Genomic DNA, 14,112 nt, shown 5'->3' with positions numbered 1-14,112 from the left:
CCTTAACAATATATATGATGATTAATATTAAAGTTCCAGTTTCAAAATGCTGTAACAGTGAACCATTGCATGATTTCAAATTTGAACAGAATATTACCAATGAAAGGGGAAACTTGATGGAGACAAAAAATTAACAAAAAATTTAAACAATGGAAACTTCAGGTTTGTGGCACTGTAAGCAACTGAATAACAGACACGGGGTACACAGCTGTTCCTCAGTTTGCATCTGATATGTTCAACATGACTCTCTATGCAGGGCCATGTGCTGCTGGTACAGCATTCTTACGAGAACGGTGACTGTGTGTCAGTAGCTCTGCAGAAGTTCCAGACACTCAGGGTGTAAAGAAAGGCATTGGTCCAATGTCTGCCAAGGGCCTGGAGAAAATGATTACGAAATTCGAAAAAAACAGGTTATTTAGGTTATTTTGAAGTGCAGTGTGGCAGAGGGTAAAAAACAATTCATCTGACTTAATTGTAGATGTGGCGACAGCATTGCAGGAGGGGTCAAGTGGTGGTGTACAAAGATGCGGATCATAGGGAAATGCCCGAACTTTGGACATGCTTGTGAGCACGGTGCATAAAATTCTACAAAACATCTAGCATTGCTAGCCATGCAAAATTACCAATGTTCAGGAACTGCTTCATCCTGACCTGTCAGTAAGGCAAGTGTTTGCTCTACAATTTATTGCTCACATGGCAATAGAAAATGAATGGCCATGGAATGTTCTGTGAACAGACAAAGACCATTTCCATCTCCAAGAACGTGACAGTACACCAAACTGCAGAAGTTGAGCAATGGAAAATCCACTCGCACATCAAACAGTAAAGTTTCATTCTGCAAAGGCAACTGTGTCATACAGGATTACAGTATCGTTTATCTTTGGGCCATATTTTTTTAAGGTGATGGGTATGGGTCCTGTTACCTGTACAGTCACTGGTAAACACTATGAGTGTCTTTTGCGCACTGACATCATTCCAATCCTTAAACAGCTTGGATACGCAGGCAGCATGATTTTTGTCGAAGATGGCGCTCCACCGCACATTGCAGAACCAGTGAAGCAGCTGCTGCAGGGACATTCTGGAAATGCTAGAATTACCAGCCATGATTTTCCTACAGCCTGGCCGTCCAAATCATCTGATCTTTATCCATGTGACTTCTGGCTTGTGGCATTATGTGAAAGATATTGTGCTCAGTGCTCCAATTACAAAATAGCTGAACTGAAGGCATGCACTGCGAAACACATTCTGAACATGAGCCCTGACATACTGCATTATGTTGTGGAACTCACAGTTTCTCGTTTTCAACTTGTAGCATGAAACAGCGGGCAGCATATCAAACATGTCTCGTGCTAGTCTCACATCAATTAAAAACCAATTTAACTGTTGCTTCTGACTTAGTTTATGGACTAAAGACAATTAAAAACTGATTTCATCATTGATTTTTATGCAGTATTTGGCCTTAGGAGAATTAAAAACAAATTTTCGCATATGATGTGGTATGACCTTGCTGTGGTGGACGGGCCTTCCTAAGTAACAGTTCCACAACTGTTGAAGGCCAAATTTGTGTGATCATACACATTGCTTAATACAGTTGGTTTAATGGGCACCATACCCATTGTATTGCAATTCATCTGTCATTTGTAGCCGAATCTATTTACGTTACGACACTTACAGTGGCCATCTAGTGAGAAAACTGTCATTAAATTCTCTTTGTTTCCACAGCATATCCCTCCTACTTTGGTAATATTCCATTCACATTTGATGTCATTCTGAGCAGTGGTTCTTCATTTACAGCATTTTGAAACTGGAACTTCAATTATAATCAACCCATACTCTCAAGCTAAATATGGATAAAACATTGATATTTATACTTGTAAATCCAGTCCTTGATGGGCACCCTGTGTTTTGTGAATGCTCTGCTCTTCAGCAGCTGGTGAATGCAATGGATTGGCAGGAATCCTGGAATGTCAGCATTGAGATTGGCTGTAACTGGCACTTTCACAGCATGTGATGTCACAACCTAGAATTGAGATAATCATACGAGCACAATCAATTTCACACAAAGCTATAAAAAGTTAGCAGTTGTCTGTATTACTCTTTGTTGCACACATAATACACAACTATAACAATAAGTACTTTCATAAATTACATAACTCAACTGCTACAAATTTGAATAACACAAAATACAATTCCATGCTCATCTGAGATCAACACCAACAATTCACTTGTATCTCCGTCAAATATCAACAAAAGTAAATTCAGAGTCATAGAGCTATTTCCTTTCCTAGAAAGATCTTTAGTTACACTGAGACATAATTATAGAAAGAAACTGGTAACAAATGTTACAACATAACATAATCTCTAAACCAATAAAATCAGTAGTATCCGTCAATTGTCTAAGAGAAATGGTAGAAGAAATGGTTTGGGCTTAACATCTTACCAACATTGTATTAGGGAGCATACCAACTCAGTTGGAGAGCTATGATCTGTTTCAAGCAGTGATAAGACATTCACCTAAAGTAATTCAGAGAGGTCCCATGGAATTGAAACATGTAGAGCTGGATGCGTCTGTGAACTCCATTCCTCCCTATCTTAACCACTATGCACCACACATCCAAAGTAATGTGTAGTGCAACAAACATGTGATGAGAGGAGAGAGCAGGAAAGCTGTCTCAATTTATTAATGGGTACAATGCAGATGAAAAATTATGAAAGGGAAGTACTAAATTTAATTAGTAAATACGATAAGCAGACTAAAACTCCAAGTCTCCCAACTCTGAATGTACTACTTCCCCTGTGAAGAAGAGAGTCAAAGAGACGATTATTTTAATTTCTAAGTAAAGACATGGTGGACTAGGAAGGAACAAATAAAGGTCAAATTATTCAGATTTGCAAGGCTATCAACTGAACATTTACCAATAGGGTACTTTTTTCAAACAGCAGTACAGATTTTCTAATATTTTGCTGGCACCAACAGCCAGCAATACTTTCTTATGTGTCTACTGGCTGTACATGGAATTCTGATTCCTAAAAGCGAGTACTGGCCAGCTATTCTGTTTTCAGATTTTGAGTCTTAAATAAATAAGCAGATGTTATAATAGCTGACTTTAATAAAACCCTGTATGTAACTGATGGGCATGATATGATGATCACCAATATGTAATATATGTAGGGGACATATTAACTTTAAATTGCAGGCTTTCAAAATTACATCCACAAGAAATGGTCAAAAACCAAAAACTATTTAGTTATTTTATTCATATTCCTATTCTAAAGCAGATGAAAAACATTGTTATCAGTACTGCATAGTTTTAGTTGTGAAACCATAGTTGATGTGAGCAGATACAGTTACAATGTCGTCAAGTCATTTGTGGCACGTGTGGGGGTACATGAACACAGGCAGACAATGATGATGTGTTTACAGACTGCTTTGGAAAGATCCCATCTCATAAATCAAGCCTGCTTGTTCTCCCTCCCCCAAGACAGCCTTAAACACAGGCCATACAGTCAACGTAACAAATTGTGAGAGGAAACAGGTACTGCCATCACTCAATCAACTGAGCAGTCTTAAATACATTCGAAAACCAGCAGCTGACCTTCAAGTACCCTGGTCTTCAATGCATAACATGTTAAAAAAGATTTCAAAAGGATTTTGACCAACTTTTTTAATGAATTATCTGATAATGATACGGAGCAGCGAACTGCAGTCTAGTATGCTTTGTTGGCACAATCTCTGAATGGTGTGTCTCACCTAAGTGTGTTATTTTCTGATAAATGTGAGATATATCACAGTTCAGACAGGAAGTACGCAGCTTTATGGTACAAGAAAAATCTCTAGTATGCACAAGAGGGGGAAAGGAACTCATGTTACGATAAGCACTGGAAAATCATCAGATACCTGTTTGGACCGCATTTCTTTGAATGGTAACTGAAGGAAATCATTATTTCTACGAGTTTTGAATGGATTAATACCTCAGCTCAAAGACAAGGGAATAAAGGATGATGTGTTGTTACAAGAAAATGCAGCTCCAGCACACTGTGCTATTCAGATCTGATTGGAATGGCAACCATACCTGCCAGCTCGTTATGGGGAATAATCGAGTCCCACAAGGTTCAAGAACATTACCACAATAAAAATTAAGCTAAGGTGTTTAGGCAACCATTTGAAGCATAACTCACGATATGCTCCACAGACATTAAGGAGAACTTGTAGATGCATAGACCTCTGCTGTGGGCATGATGATGCACGTACATATCTGCTGGATAAAACGCTTTTGTATGTAAGTGCCCAAATATAAAATACACTGTTTTCGCCTAGGGGTAAAAGGACTTCTTGTATTTACTGAATAAGCCAACCTGTAAAGTGTTTCAGTCACTAATAAACAATAAACAGTCCATTACCTGCTCTGTAAAAATCTCCTGTGTGAAAATTTGTTTCATTCGTGTCATGTTGTTGGAACGTATCTGTACTTTCATTCCAAGGGTGGAACATACTAGTTCACAGATAGCACTTAGCTGATTGCTGTGGAAATGGATTGCCATAAGTAACAGCATTTCTCCAAATGATGCTGTCACTCCACTTGAGCTGTTGATAAGATTAAGAACAATAAATATTATTTACAATAATGTTCAACAAAAAAATTTACATTCCTCCTATACAAGATGATAACTCAATAAGTATCTGCGCTAAATTTTTATAACTTGTTGCAACTGAACAAAACTTAAAACAAAATAATTTTTAAACACAGTTTTCAATAGTTTCAATAGTTTTCACTAGTTTTCAATGCACTTGGTCCACTGTTAGACAAGTTTTATAATACCACGACAAAAAACTTTTTCATGTGAGCAGCAGACAGATTATGCATCGCTTCCTTCACCCACGAGTGGGAACAAACAGATGCCCCTTAATGCATCGCTGAGTGGACCAAACGGATGTTAATGTAACAAGGCTAAGATGGGACTGTATAGCAATTCTGAAGAGTTTCAATCGTGTGGGCAACAATATGTGGAAGCACTTGGTCATGATGGTGAGGAGGTAGGGAAGGGGGTGGGGTACAGGGTGGGGAGTTACTTTAATCAATTAATCTGGCATTTGGTCTGAATTACAAACTTTAATTTGTTTCAAAACGATTGGCAGAGGGAACAAATCTAGTGTCATGGTGATTTAGTGGGTAAGGTTTGAGTTTTGATTCCTAGTTGGTCATGTATTGTTTCTTTCCACCTCTAGCAATGCTATGTTAGTGCAAAAAATGCCAAGGTCTGCCACGATCTGGAATCCACCTTAAACCTACATTTGGCTGAGTGAGTCCCTTCCAACAGGACCATGCAAAGTGAAACACCATGGTGTTCTAACTAACTTTCTGGTCAAGTGCAATTTAATCCACTTTCTTTAACATTAATGCATATACTGTCATAATTTGAGCAGTAGTAAGCTTAAAGAAATAAATTATATATTTTATATATATAAACAAAGACGCTGTAGCTTACCAAACGAAAGCGTTGGTATGTTGATAGAAACAATAAAAAACACACAAACATCTACATCTACATCCATACTCCGCAAGCCACCTGACGGTGTGTGGTGGAGGGTACCCTGAGTACCTCTATCAGTTCTCCCTTCTATTCCAGTCTCGTATTGTTCGTGGAAAGAAGGATTGTCGGTATGCTTCTGTGTGGGCTCTAATCTCTCTGATTTTATGCTCATGGTCTCTTCGCCAGATATACGTAGGAGGGAGCAATATACTGCTTGACTCTTCAGTGAAGATATGTTCTCGAAACTTTAACAAAAGCCCGTACCGAGCTACTGAGCGTCTCTCCTGCAGAGTCTTCCACTGGAGTTTATCTATCATCTCCGTAACGCTTTCACGATTACTAAATGATCCTGTAACGAAGCGCGCTGCTCTCCATTGGATCTTCTCTATCTCTTCTATCAGCCCTACCTGGTAAGGATCTCACACTGCTGAGCAGTATTCGAGCACTGGGCGAACAAGCATACTGTAACCTACTTCCTTTGTTTTCGGATTGCATTTCCTTAGGATTCTTCCAATGAATCTCAGTCTGGCATCTGCTTTACCAAAGATAAACTTTATATCATCATTCCATTTTAAATCACTCCTAATGCGTACTCCCAGATAATTTATGGAATTAACTGCTTCCAGTTGCTGACCTGCTAATTTGTAGCTAAATGATAAGGGATCTATCTTTCTATGTATTCGCAGCACATTACACTTGTCTACATTGAGATTCAATTGCCATTCCCTGCACCATGCGTCAATTCGCTGCAGATCCTCCTGCATTTCAGTACAATTTTCCATTCTTACAACCTCTCGATACACCACAGCATCATCTGCAAAAAGCCTCAGTGAACTTCCGATGTCATCCACAAGGTCATTTATGTATATTGTGAACAGCACTCCCCTGCGGCACACCTGAAATCACTCTTACTTCGGAAGACTTCTCTCCATTGAGAATGACATGCTGCGTTCTGTTATCTAGGAACTCTTCAATCCAATCACACAGTTGGTCTGACAGTCCATATGCTCTTACTTTGTTCATTAAACGACTGTGGAGAACTGTATCGAACGCCTTGCGGAAGTCAAGAAACACGGCATCTACCTGTGAACCCGTGTCTAGGGCCCTCTGAGTCTCGTGGACGAATAGCGCGAGCTGGGTTTCACACGACCGTCTTTTTCGAAACCCATGCTGATTCCTACAGAGTAGATTTCTAGTCTCCAGAAAAGTCATTATACTCGAACATAATATGTGTTCCAAAATTCTACAACTGATCGACGTTAGAGATATAGGTCTATAGTTCTGGACATCTGTTCGATGTCCCTTCTTGAAAACGGGGATGACCTGTGCCCTTTTCCAATCCTTTGGAATGCTACGCTCTTGTAGAGACCTACGGTACACCGCTGCAAGAAGGGGGACAAGTTCCTTCGCGTACTCTGTGTAAAATCGAACTGGTATCCCATCAGGTCCAGCGGCCTTTCCTCTTTTGAGCGATTTTAATTGTTTCTCTATCCCTCTGTCGTCTATTTCAATATCTACCATTTTGTCATCTGTGCGACAATCTAGAGAAGGAATTACAGTGCAGTCTTCCTCTGTGAAACAGCTTTGGAAAAAGACATTTAGTATTTCGGCCTTTAGTCTGTCATCCTCTGTTTCAGTACCATTTTGGTCACAGAGTGTCTGGACATTTTGTTTTGATCCACCTACCGCTTTGACATAAGACCAAAATTTCTTAGGATTTTCTGCCAAGTCAGTACATAGAACTTTACTTTCGAATTCATTGAACGCCTCTCGCATAGCCCTCCTCACACCACTTTTCGCTTCGCATAGTTTTTGTTTGTCTGCAAGGCTTTGGCTATGTTTACGTTTCCAGAATGAGACTTCCACTCTGCAGCGGAGTGTGCGCTGATATGAAACTTCCTGGCAGATTAAAACTGTGTGCCCGACCGAGACTCGAACTCGGGACCTTTGCCTTTCGCGGGCAAGTAGAGCACTTGCCCGCGAAAGGCAAAGGTCCCGAGTTCGAGTCTCGGTCGGGCACACAGTTTTAATCTGCCAGGAAGTTTTATGTTTATGTGTGCTGTGAAGTTCCCTTTGCTTCCACAGCAGTTTTCTAACTCGGTTGTTATACCACGGTGGCTCTTTTCCATCTCTTACTGTGGTGTCACCGCCAGACACCACACTTGCTAGGTGGTAGCCTTTAAATCGGCCGCAGTCCGTTAGTATACGTCGGACCCGCGTGTCGCCACTATCAGTGATTGCAGACCGAGTCCCGCCACACGGCAGGTCTAGAGAGACTTCCTAGCACTCGCCCCAGTTGTACAGCCGACTTTGCTAGCGATGGTTCACTGACAAATTACGCCTCATTTGCCGAGACGATAGTTAGCATAGCCTTCAGCTACGTCATTTGCTACGACCTAGCAAGGCGCCATTATCAGTTGCTATTGATCTTGTAATTCATGTATCGTCAAGAGCAATGTTCACCATTTATGGATTAAAGTTAAGTATTCCACCATCTGCGTCCGTTTTTCTGGGTTCTGATTACCTTGTCCTGTTCCAGACCTCACGCCAGCCTGCGTGAGCTTAAACGCGTGCCTATCGGCTTCCTCCTAGTGGATTGGCTGTCTTGCCAATCCACAGCACTTACGATTTCGCTTGGCACATACTCATTTAACGCATATTATACGATGGTTTTGAACTTTGTCCACTGATCCTCAACACTATCTGTACTTGAGACAAAACTTTTGTGTTGAGCCATCAGGTACTCTGTAATCTGCTTTTAGTCACTTTTGCTAAACATAAAAATCTTCCTACCTTTTTTAATATTTCTATTTACCACTGAAATCATCGATGCAGTAACCGCTTTATGATCGCTGATTCGCTGTTCTGCGATAACTGTTTCAAATAGTTCGGGTCTGTTTGTCACCAGAAGGTCTAATATGTTATCACCACGAGTCGGTTCTCCATTTAACTGCTCAAGGTAGTTTTCAGATAAAGCACTTAAAAAAATTTCACTGGATTCTTTGTCCCTGCCACCCGTTATGAACGTCTGAGTCTCACAGTCTATATCCGGCAAATTAAAATCTCCACCCAGAACTATAACATGATGGGGAAATCTACTCAAAATATTTTCCAAATTATCCTTTAGGTGCTCAGCCACAACAGCTGCTGAGCCAGGGAGCCTATAGAGACATCCAATTACCATGTCTGGGCCTGCTTTAACCGTGACCTTCACCCAAATTATTTCACATTTCGGATCTCCGTCAATTTCCTTCGATACTATTGCACTTCTTATCGCTATAAACACGCCTCCCCCTTTGCTGTCTAGCCTGTCTCTGCGGTATACATTCCAATCTGAGTTTAGGATTTCATTACTGTTTACGTCTGGTTTCAGCCAAATTTCTGTCCCTAGTACTATATGGGCGTTGTGACCGTTTATTAATGAGAGCAGTTCTGGGACCTTTCTATAGACGCTCCTGCAGTTTACTATTAGCACATTAATATTGTTATTCCCTGTTGCATTCTGCCTACTCCTACATTGCTGCGTCTCAGGAGGCGTCTCGTCGGGCCTAGGGAGGGAATTCTCTAACCTAAAAAACCGCCATGTGCACTCCACACGTACTCCGCTACCCTTGTAGCCGCTTCCGGCGTGTAGTGCACACCTGACCTATTCAGGGGGACCCTACATTTCTCCACCCGATAGTGGAGGTCGAGAAATTTGCACCCGAGATCTCCGCAGAATCGTCTGAGCCTCTGGTTTAATCCTTCCACTCGGCTCCAAACCAGAGGACCGCGATCGGTCCTGGGAACGATACTACAAATAGTTAGCTCTGATTCCACCCCGCGAGCGAGGCTTTCCGCCTTCACCAATTCCGCCAACCGCCTGTACGAACTGAGGATGACCTCTGAACCCAGACGGCAAGAGTCATTGGTGCCAACATGAGCAACAATTTGCAGTCCAGTCAGGTGCACCCAGTGCTCTCTATCGCCGCCGGCAGGGCCTCCGCCACATCTCGGATGAGACCCCCCGGCAAGCAGACAGAGTGAACACTGGCCTTCTTCCCCAACCTTTCCGCTATTTCCCTAAGGGGCTCCATCACCCGCCTAACGTTGGAGCTCCCAATAACTAATAAAACCCTCCCCCCGTGTGCCTGCTCGGACCTTGCTGAAGGAGCGGCCACATGTCCACTCACAGGCAGAGTGGGCGACGCCACACGGCCAGCCTCCACATTTACCCTCCGCCTTGTGCGCCACGAACGCCGCTGAACCCGCCACTCCCCTTGTGGAGAGGTTGGCCCAACCGCGCCCGGTACCCGCGAAGATGTCTCGATAGCAGGGACAGTGGGTGAAGCATGTAACACCTGGGGTGTACCATGCGACGCACCAGACTCCCCACTGCCGCTACACTCCGAGGCAGCAGCCTGAAGATGGCTGACCGCGGCCATCAACACGTTCAGCTGTTCGCGAACAGTGGCCAGCTCCTCCTGCGTCCGTACACAGCAGTCACACATCCTATCCACCCTAAGAAATCAATTTACTGTAGAGAGTTAATCAACCTTTAACTAGACTGCTAATTCACTAAATGTGGCTGATTGTTGACTAAACAGTGGTTGCTAGCCACTTCTTGTAGAAAACTATGAAAATAGCACCACCTGTCTCTGGACTGTATTAAAAACAAACACTAGCACTACTGGCGTTATGGTTGACTAAAGGGACTCTCTCTGACTGTATTCAAAACAAACACGAAATCTATGGAACACTATTACTAGCACTCGACAATTAAAGCTTCCTAAAAGCAAAAACACACGGAAGAAGAAGTGACAAGTAAGAACAATACAGTTAATACCTAAATTAAGGTAGCTCGCTGCACAGCAGACGTGAAGCAGACGGCAGTTACGACGACACACACACAAATTTCAAGCTTTCGCAACCCAAGGTTGCTTCATCAGGAAAGAGGGAAGGAGAGGGAAAGACGAAAGGATGTGGGTTTTAAGGGAGAGGGTAAGGAGTCATTACAATTCCGGGAGTGGAAAGACCTTAGGGAGAAAAAAGGACAGGTATACACTCGCTCACATACATATATCCATCCGCACATATACAGACACAGGCAGACATATGTAAACTTTTTCATTTACACATGTCTGCCTATCTCTGTATATGTGCGGATGGCTATGTATGTGTGTGCGAGTGTATACCTGTCCTTTTTCCCCCTAAGGTAAGTCTTTCCTCTCCCGGGATTGGAATGACTCCTTACCCTCTCCCTTAAAACCCACATCCTTTCATCTTTCCCTCTCCTTCCCTGTTTCCTGATGAAGCAACCTTGGGTTGCGAAAGCTTGAAATTTGTGTTTGTGTGTTTTTTATTGTCTCTATCAACATACCAACGCTTTTGTTTGGTAAGTTATAGCATCTTTGTTTTTATATATATTTTTCCCATGTGGAATATTTCCCTCCATTATATTCATATCATAAATTATATATTTTGGTTGAGAGAAGAATAAAAAAGGCATATTTGTGCACTATTGCTCACCTTTCAAAATATGCTTCTTCCCTAACAAGCCACTGAACCCACTCTATGCTTCGCTTTTCATGTTCTTGTTGACTGATGAGAGAGGGACAAGCAATGAGCATGCAAAGACCCAGTGACACAAATCGGACTCCAGCAGGAGATGGTGGGGGATGAGATGTCAAAAGCTGTACTATTAGTGACACTTCCTCTTCCTGGAACCTGGAACAACAAGGAAGGAAAATACCACTATTATTTGTTATACAATATCTCACATAAGGTTATTAAAAGATGGAATATCGATGTTGCTAAAACCATTAATAAAAAATTAATCACATATTTAAGTACTGTAATCAATGAATTTATTACACCTCCCCAGGGGACACTGCCTTTTTGTAGCACTGACCATGTCGGCAGAGAGGTTTGTGTGTTCACATGAAGCTGAGGGTTATACCAGCTGTAGTACAGCTACTGGCCACCTCCCTTACTACGCAGATCTCAGAGGATGAATCAGACAAAGCATGTCCCACAACACCCCATCTCTCCCACAATCATTCCAATAGTCCTTCCCAAACTCCCTACATACCCACAACAAAGTTTGATGGGATCTGTACTGAGGGGTCCATGGCACATGGGAAGATGTGTTGTCAATGTAGCCTCAGGGATACCGAGCAGCCTCTCTGAGTAATTACCCTCGCACCACGTGGGGCTCCTCTCGTGTTGACCTGATATGTCCCAGTTCTAATGGGACCAAAATAAAGAACACAGAAAACAATACAAAACTTTGAGGGACTTGACGTGACCTCAAACACCCAAGCAACATGGTTGGAACTGATGGAAGATGTTTCTGCAACTGGATTGGGTGACAGAATTGTCCAAGAAGTGGAAAATGTAACTGAGAAGTTGGACCACATAAAAATCAAATTCTTGTCTGGGGCTCAGAGGAGAAAACTTCTCACAGAACAAAAGGGAAAGGAAGGCAAAGGATGGCTTACTAAACATAAGACTTCCAAAAAAGAGACTGCCTCAGAATGATGGGCAGGCCCCTTCCACCTCCCCGAGACAGGGAACAAAAGAACAAGGGAGGGATATAACACTCCCACTTCTCAGGAAATTGGATCCAGTAAAAGGTGACACAAGAAATAGGAAAACAATCTATAGCACTGCAGTCTTGGTTTTTAGGATGGCAGTTATCCAACAGTGATCTCCACTGGTCAACATCACCTCACAGCAGAATACAAAGACAATTCATTCATAGTAATTCTTGGCAAATTTGCAAGTACCATTAGAAAAGTAGCACCTTGCGCCCTCGCCCTTCTGCAAAACTGATGCAGGAAACAGGTTATAAAAGTCAGCTCCAGGAAAACTGTTGTAGTACTGTTCACAAGGAAGCATACCCAGGACACATACTGCAGCCTCAAGCTTCTTGATGAGATTCTACCACTAGAGGGGGGCAGTGAAGTGTCTACAGGTAACTGATGATGCAAAACTATCGTGGACCCTTCACATAACAAATACATGCTCCAAGGCAAATGGTGCTCTTATGTGCAGTAGACAGGCCTGTGGTAAAAGCTGGAGTCTACTTTCCAGGAGTATGTACTGGATATACATCTAGCTGTAATAAGACCTATGATAATTTATGCAGCTACAGTACAGTGAAATAAAGTAGAACAGAAGGTGGCTACTACAGAGCTCGTCTAGGTGCACAGACTGGCTTTCTTTACCGTAACAGGCAGAGTTAGCAGAACACAAACCACTGCGATGAAGATCACGCTAGACATGCTTCCATTACACCTTTGGGTTACAATGGAGGCAATGGTGGGTGTACACAGATTAAGACCTGGCAATAACGGGAAACCTTAAGAATATACAGTATCCCACCCCAATATAATGAATGCAGCAAATTAGGAATGAAATGCCAGCTGACTATACAAAAATTTCCAGTCGCTTCAATAGACCTTTCAAGGCAGCAGTTGGAAGCAGGCAGCAGTGGAAGAAGGAACCAAATACCATTCAGGGGACATAGTCTGGGTTACTGATGGGTAGGAAACAGAAAAATGTGCTGGGGCCGTAGTATACAGGATACAGCCTAGAATAGAAAGAGCAATCACTCTAGGGAAGCTGGCCGCAGTATTCCAGGCATAAATACTTGCTATCAGAGAGTGTGTGGAGGAGAATCTGTGTAGGTGCTACATGGATCACAATATCTGCATTCATTCATACAACCTAGCAGCACTGAAATCTCTCTCACAGTACCCACAACAAGATCAAAGATCATTGTGGAATGCCACAATTCTCTTATGAGACTAGAGGAAGCAACAAGGTAAACCTTTTGTGGGCACCTGGTCACTCGGGAGTTAATGGCAATGAACAACCTGATTGGCTAAAAAAGTGGTGACTTCATTTGCTGTACCGAAACCTGCCCTAACTATCACTAACGCAATTAAGAATCAAAAATATGTAACTGGATCAATAGGCAGCCTGCAGATCCAAAAACAAAAACATGGCAAGCTAATGATGCTTCAAGAGAAGTTCTGCAATCCAGGGCCTGAACAGGAGACAGGTTATACTCATGGTAGAGCTATGACAGGCCCTGGAAACTTAATAAAAACACCTGTACACAATGGGTGTTAAGAAAGAAGCACTTTAACATGGATTATGGCACGGGGAAGATGAAACTATACCACATTTAATCTTCCAAAGTGAAGCACTGGAAGCCAAAAGATATAGAACATTCGTGTCATTAATTCCTCAAGAAATTGTGGCCAATACAGAACTGGTACCTACTACTCTTTATGGGTAATGGCTGGCTTTACTGAAATGACATGGACAGTAAACTCAGTTTCGGTGTGTGCAACAGTGTCTCAATGTGTAAATGAGCACCAAGGGTGTGGTATAGGGCCAGTATTATTCACAATTTACATAAACAATCTTGCACATAGCACTGCAAGTTCTGTGAGATAAATTTCCAGAAAATGCTTTGGTATAGAGAAAAGTCACGACACCTTGCAATACAAAATGCCCAGTATCATATGTAAATACCAACATAAATCCTACTTCACTGTTTCTCTTTCCAACTACCCAGAAAGATGTCCT

The 14,112-nt window shown here is 42.2% G+C and overlaps 1 protein-coding gene across 1 annotated transcript in view; it reads right to left on the bottom strand.

The window, feature by feature from the left end:
* Positions 1-14,112, bottom strand: part of LOC126203611 (integrator complex subunit 2-like) — a 91,888-nt gene that overhangs the window by 33,177 nt on the left and 44,599 nt on the right. Inside the window, exons 7-9 of the mRNA XM_049937978.1 lie at positions 11,041-11,238; positions 4,402-4,585; positions 1,872-2,020 (exon numbers count right to left, since the gene is read on the bottom strand). Of these exons, the coding sequence (XP_049793935.1) occupies positions 1,872-2,020; positions 4,402-4,585; positions 11,041-11,238 (531 nt within the window). The remainder of the gene's footprint in view (positions 1-1,871; positions 2,021-4,401; positions 4,586-11,040; positions 11,239-14,112) is intronic.

This window comes from Schistocerca nitens, chromosome 9 (assembly GCF_023898315.1).
Source record: "Schistocerca nitens isolate TAMUIC-IGC-003100 chromosome 9, iqSchNite1.1, whole genome shotgun sequence".
NCBI lineage: Eukaryota > Metazoa > Arthropoda > Insecta > Orthoptera > Acrididae > Schistocerca > Schistocerca nitens.
The sequence above is the reverse complement of the archived record's forward strand: the minus strand, read 5'-3'. Positions and strand labels throughout refer to the sequence as shown.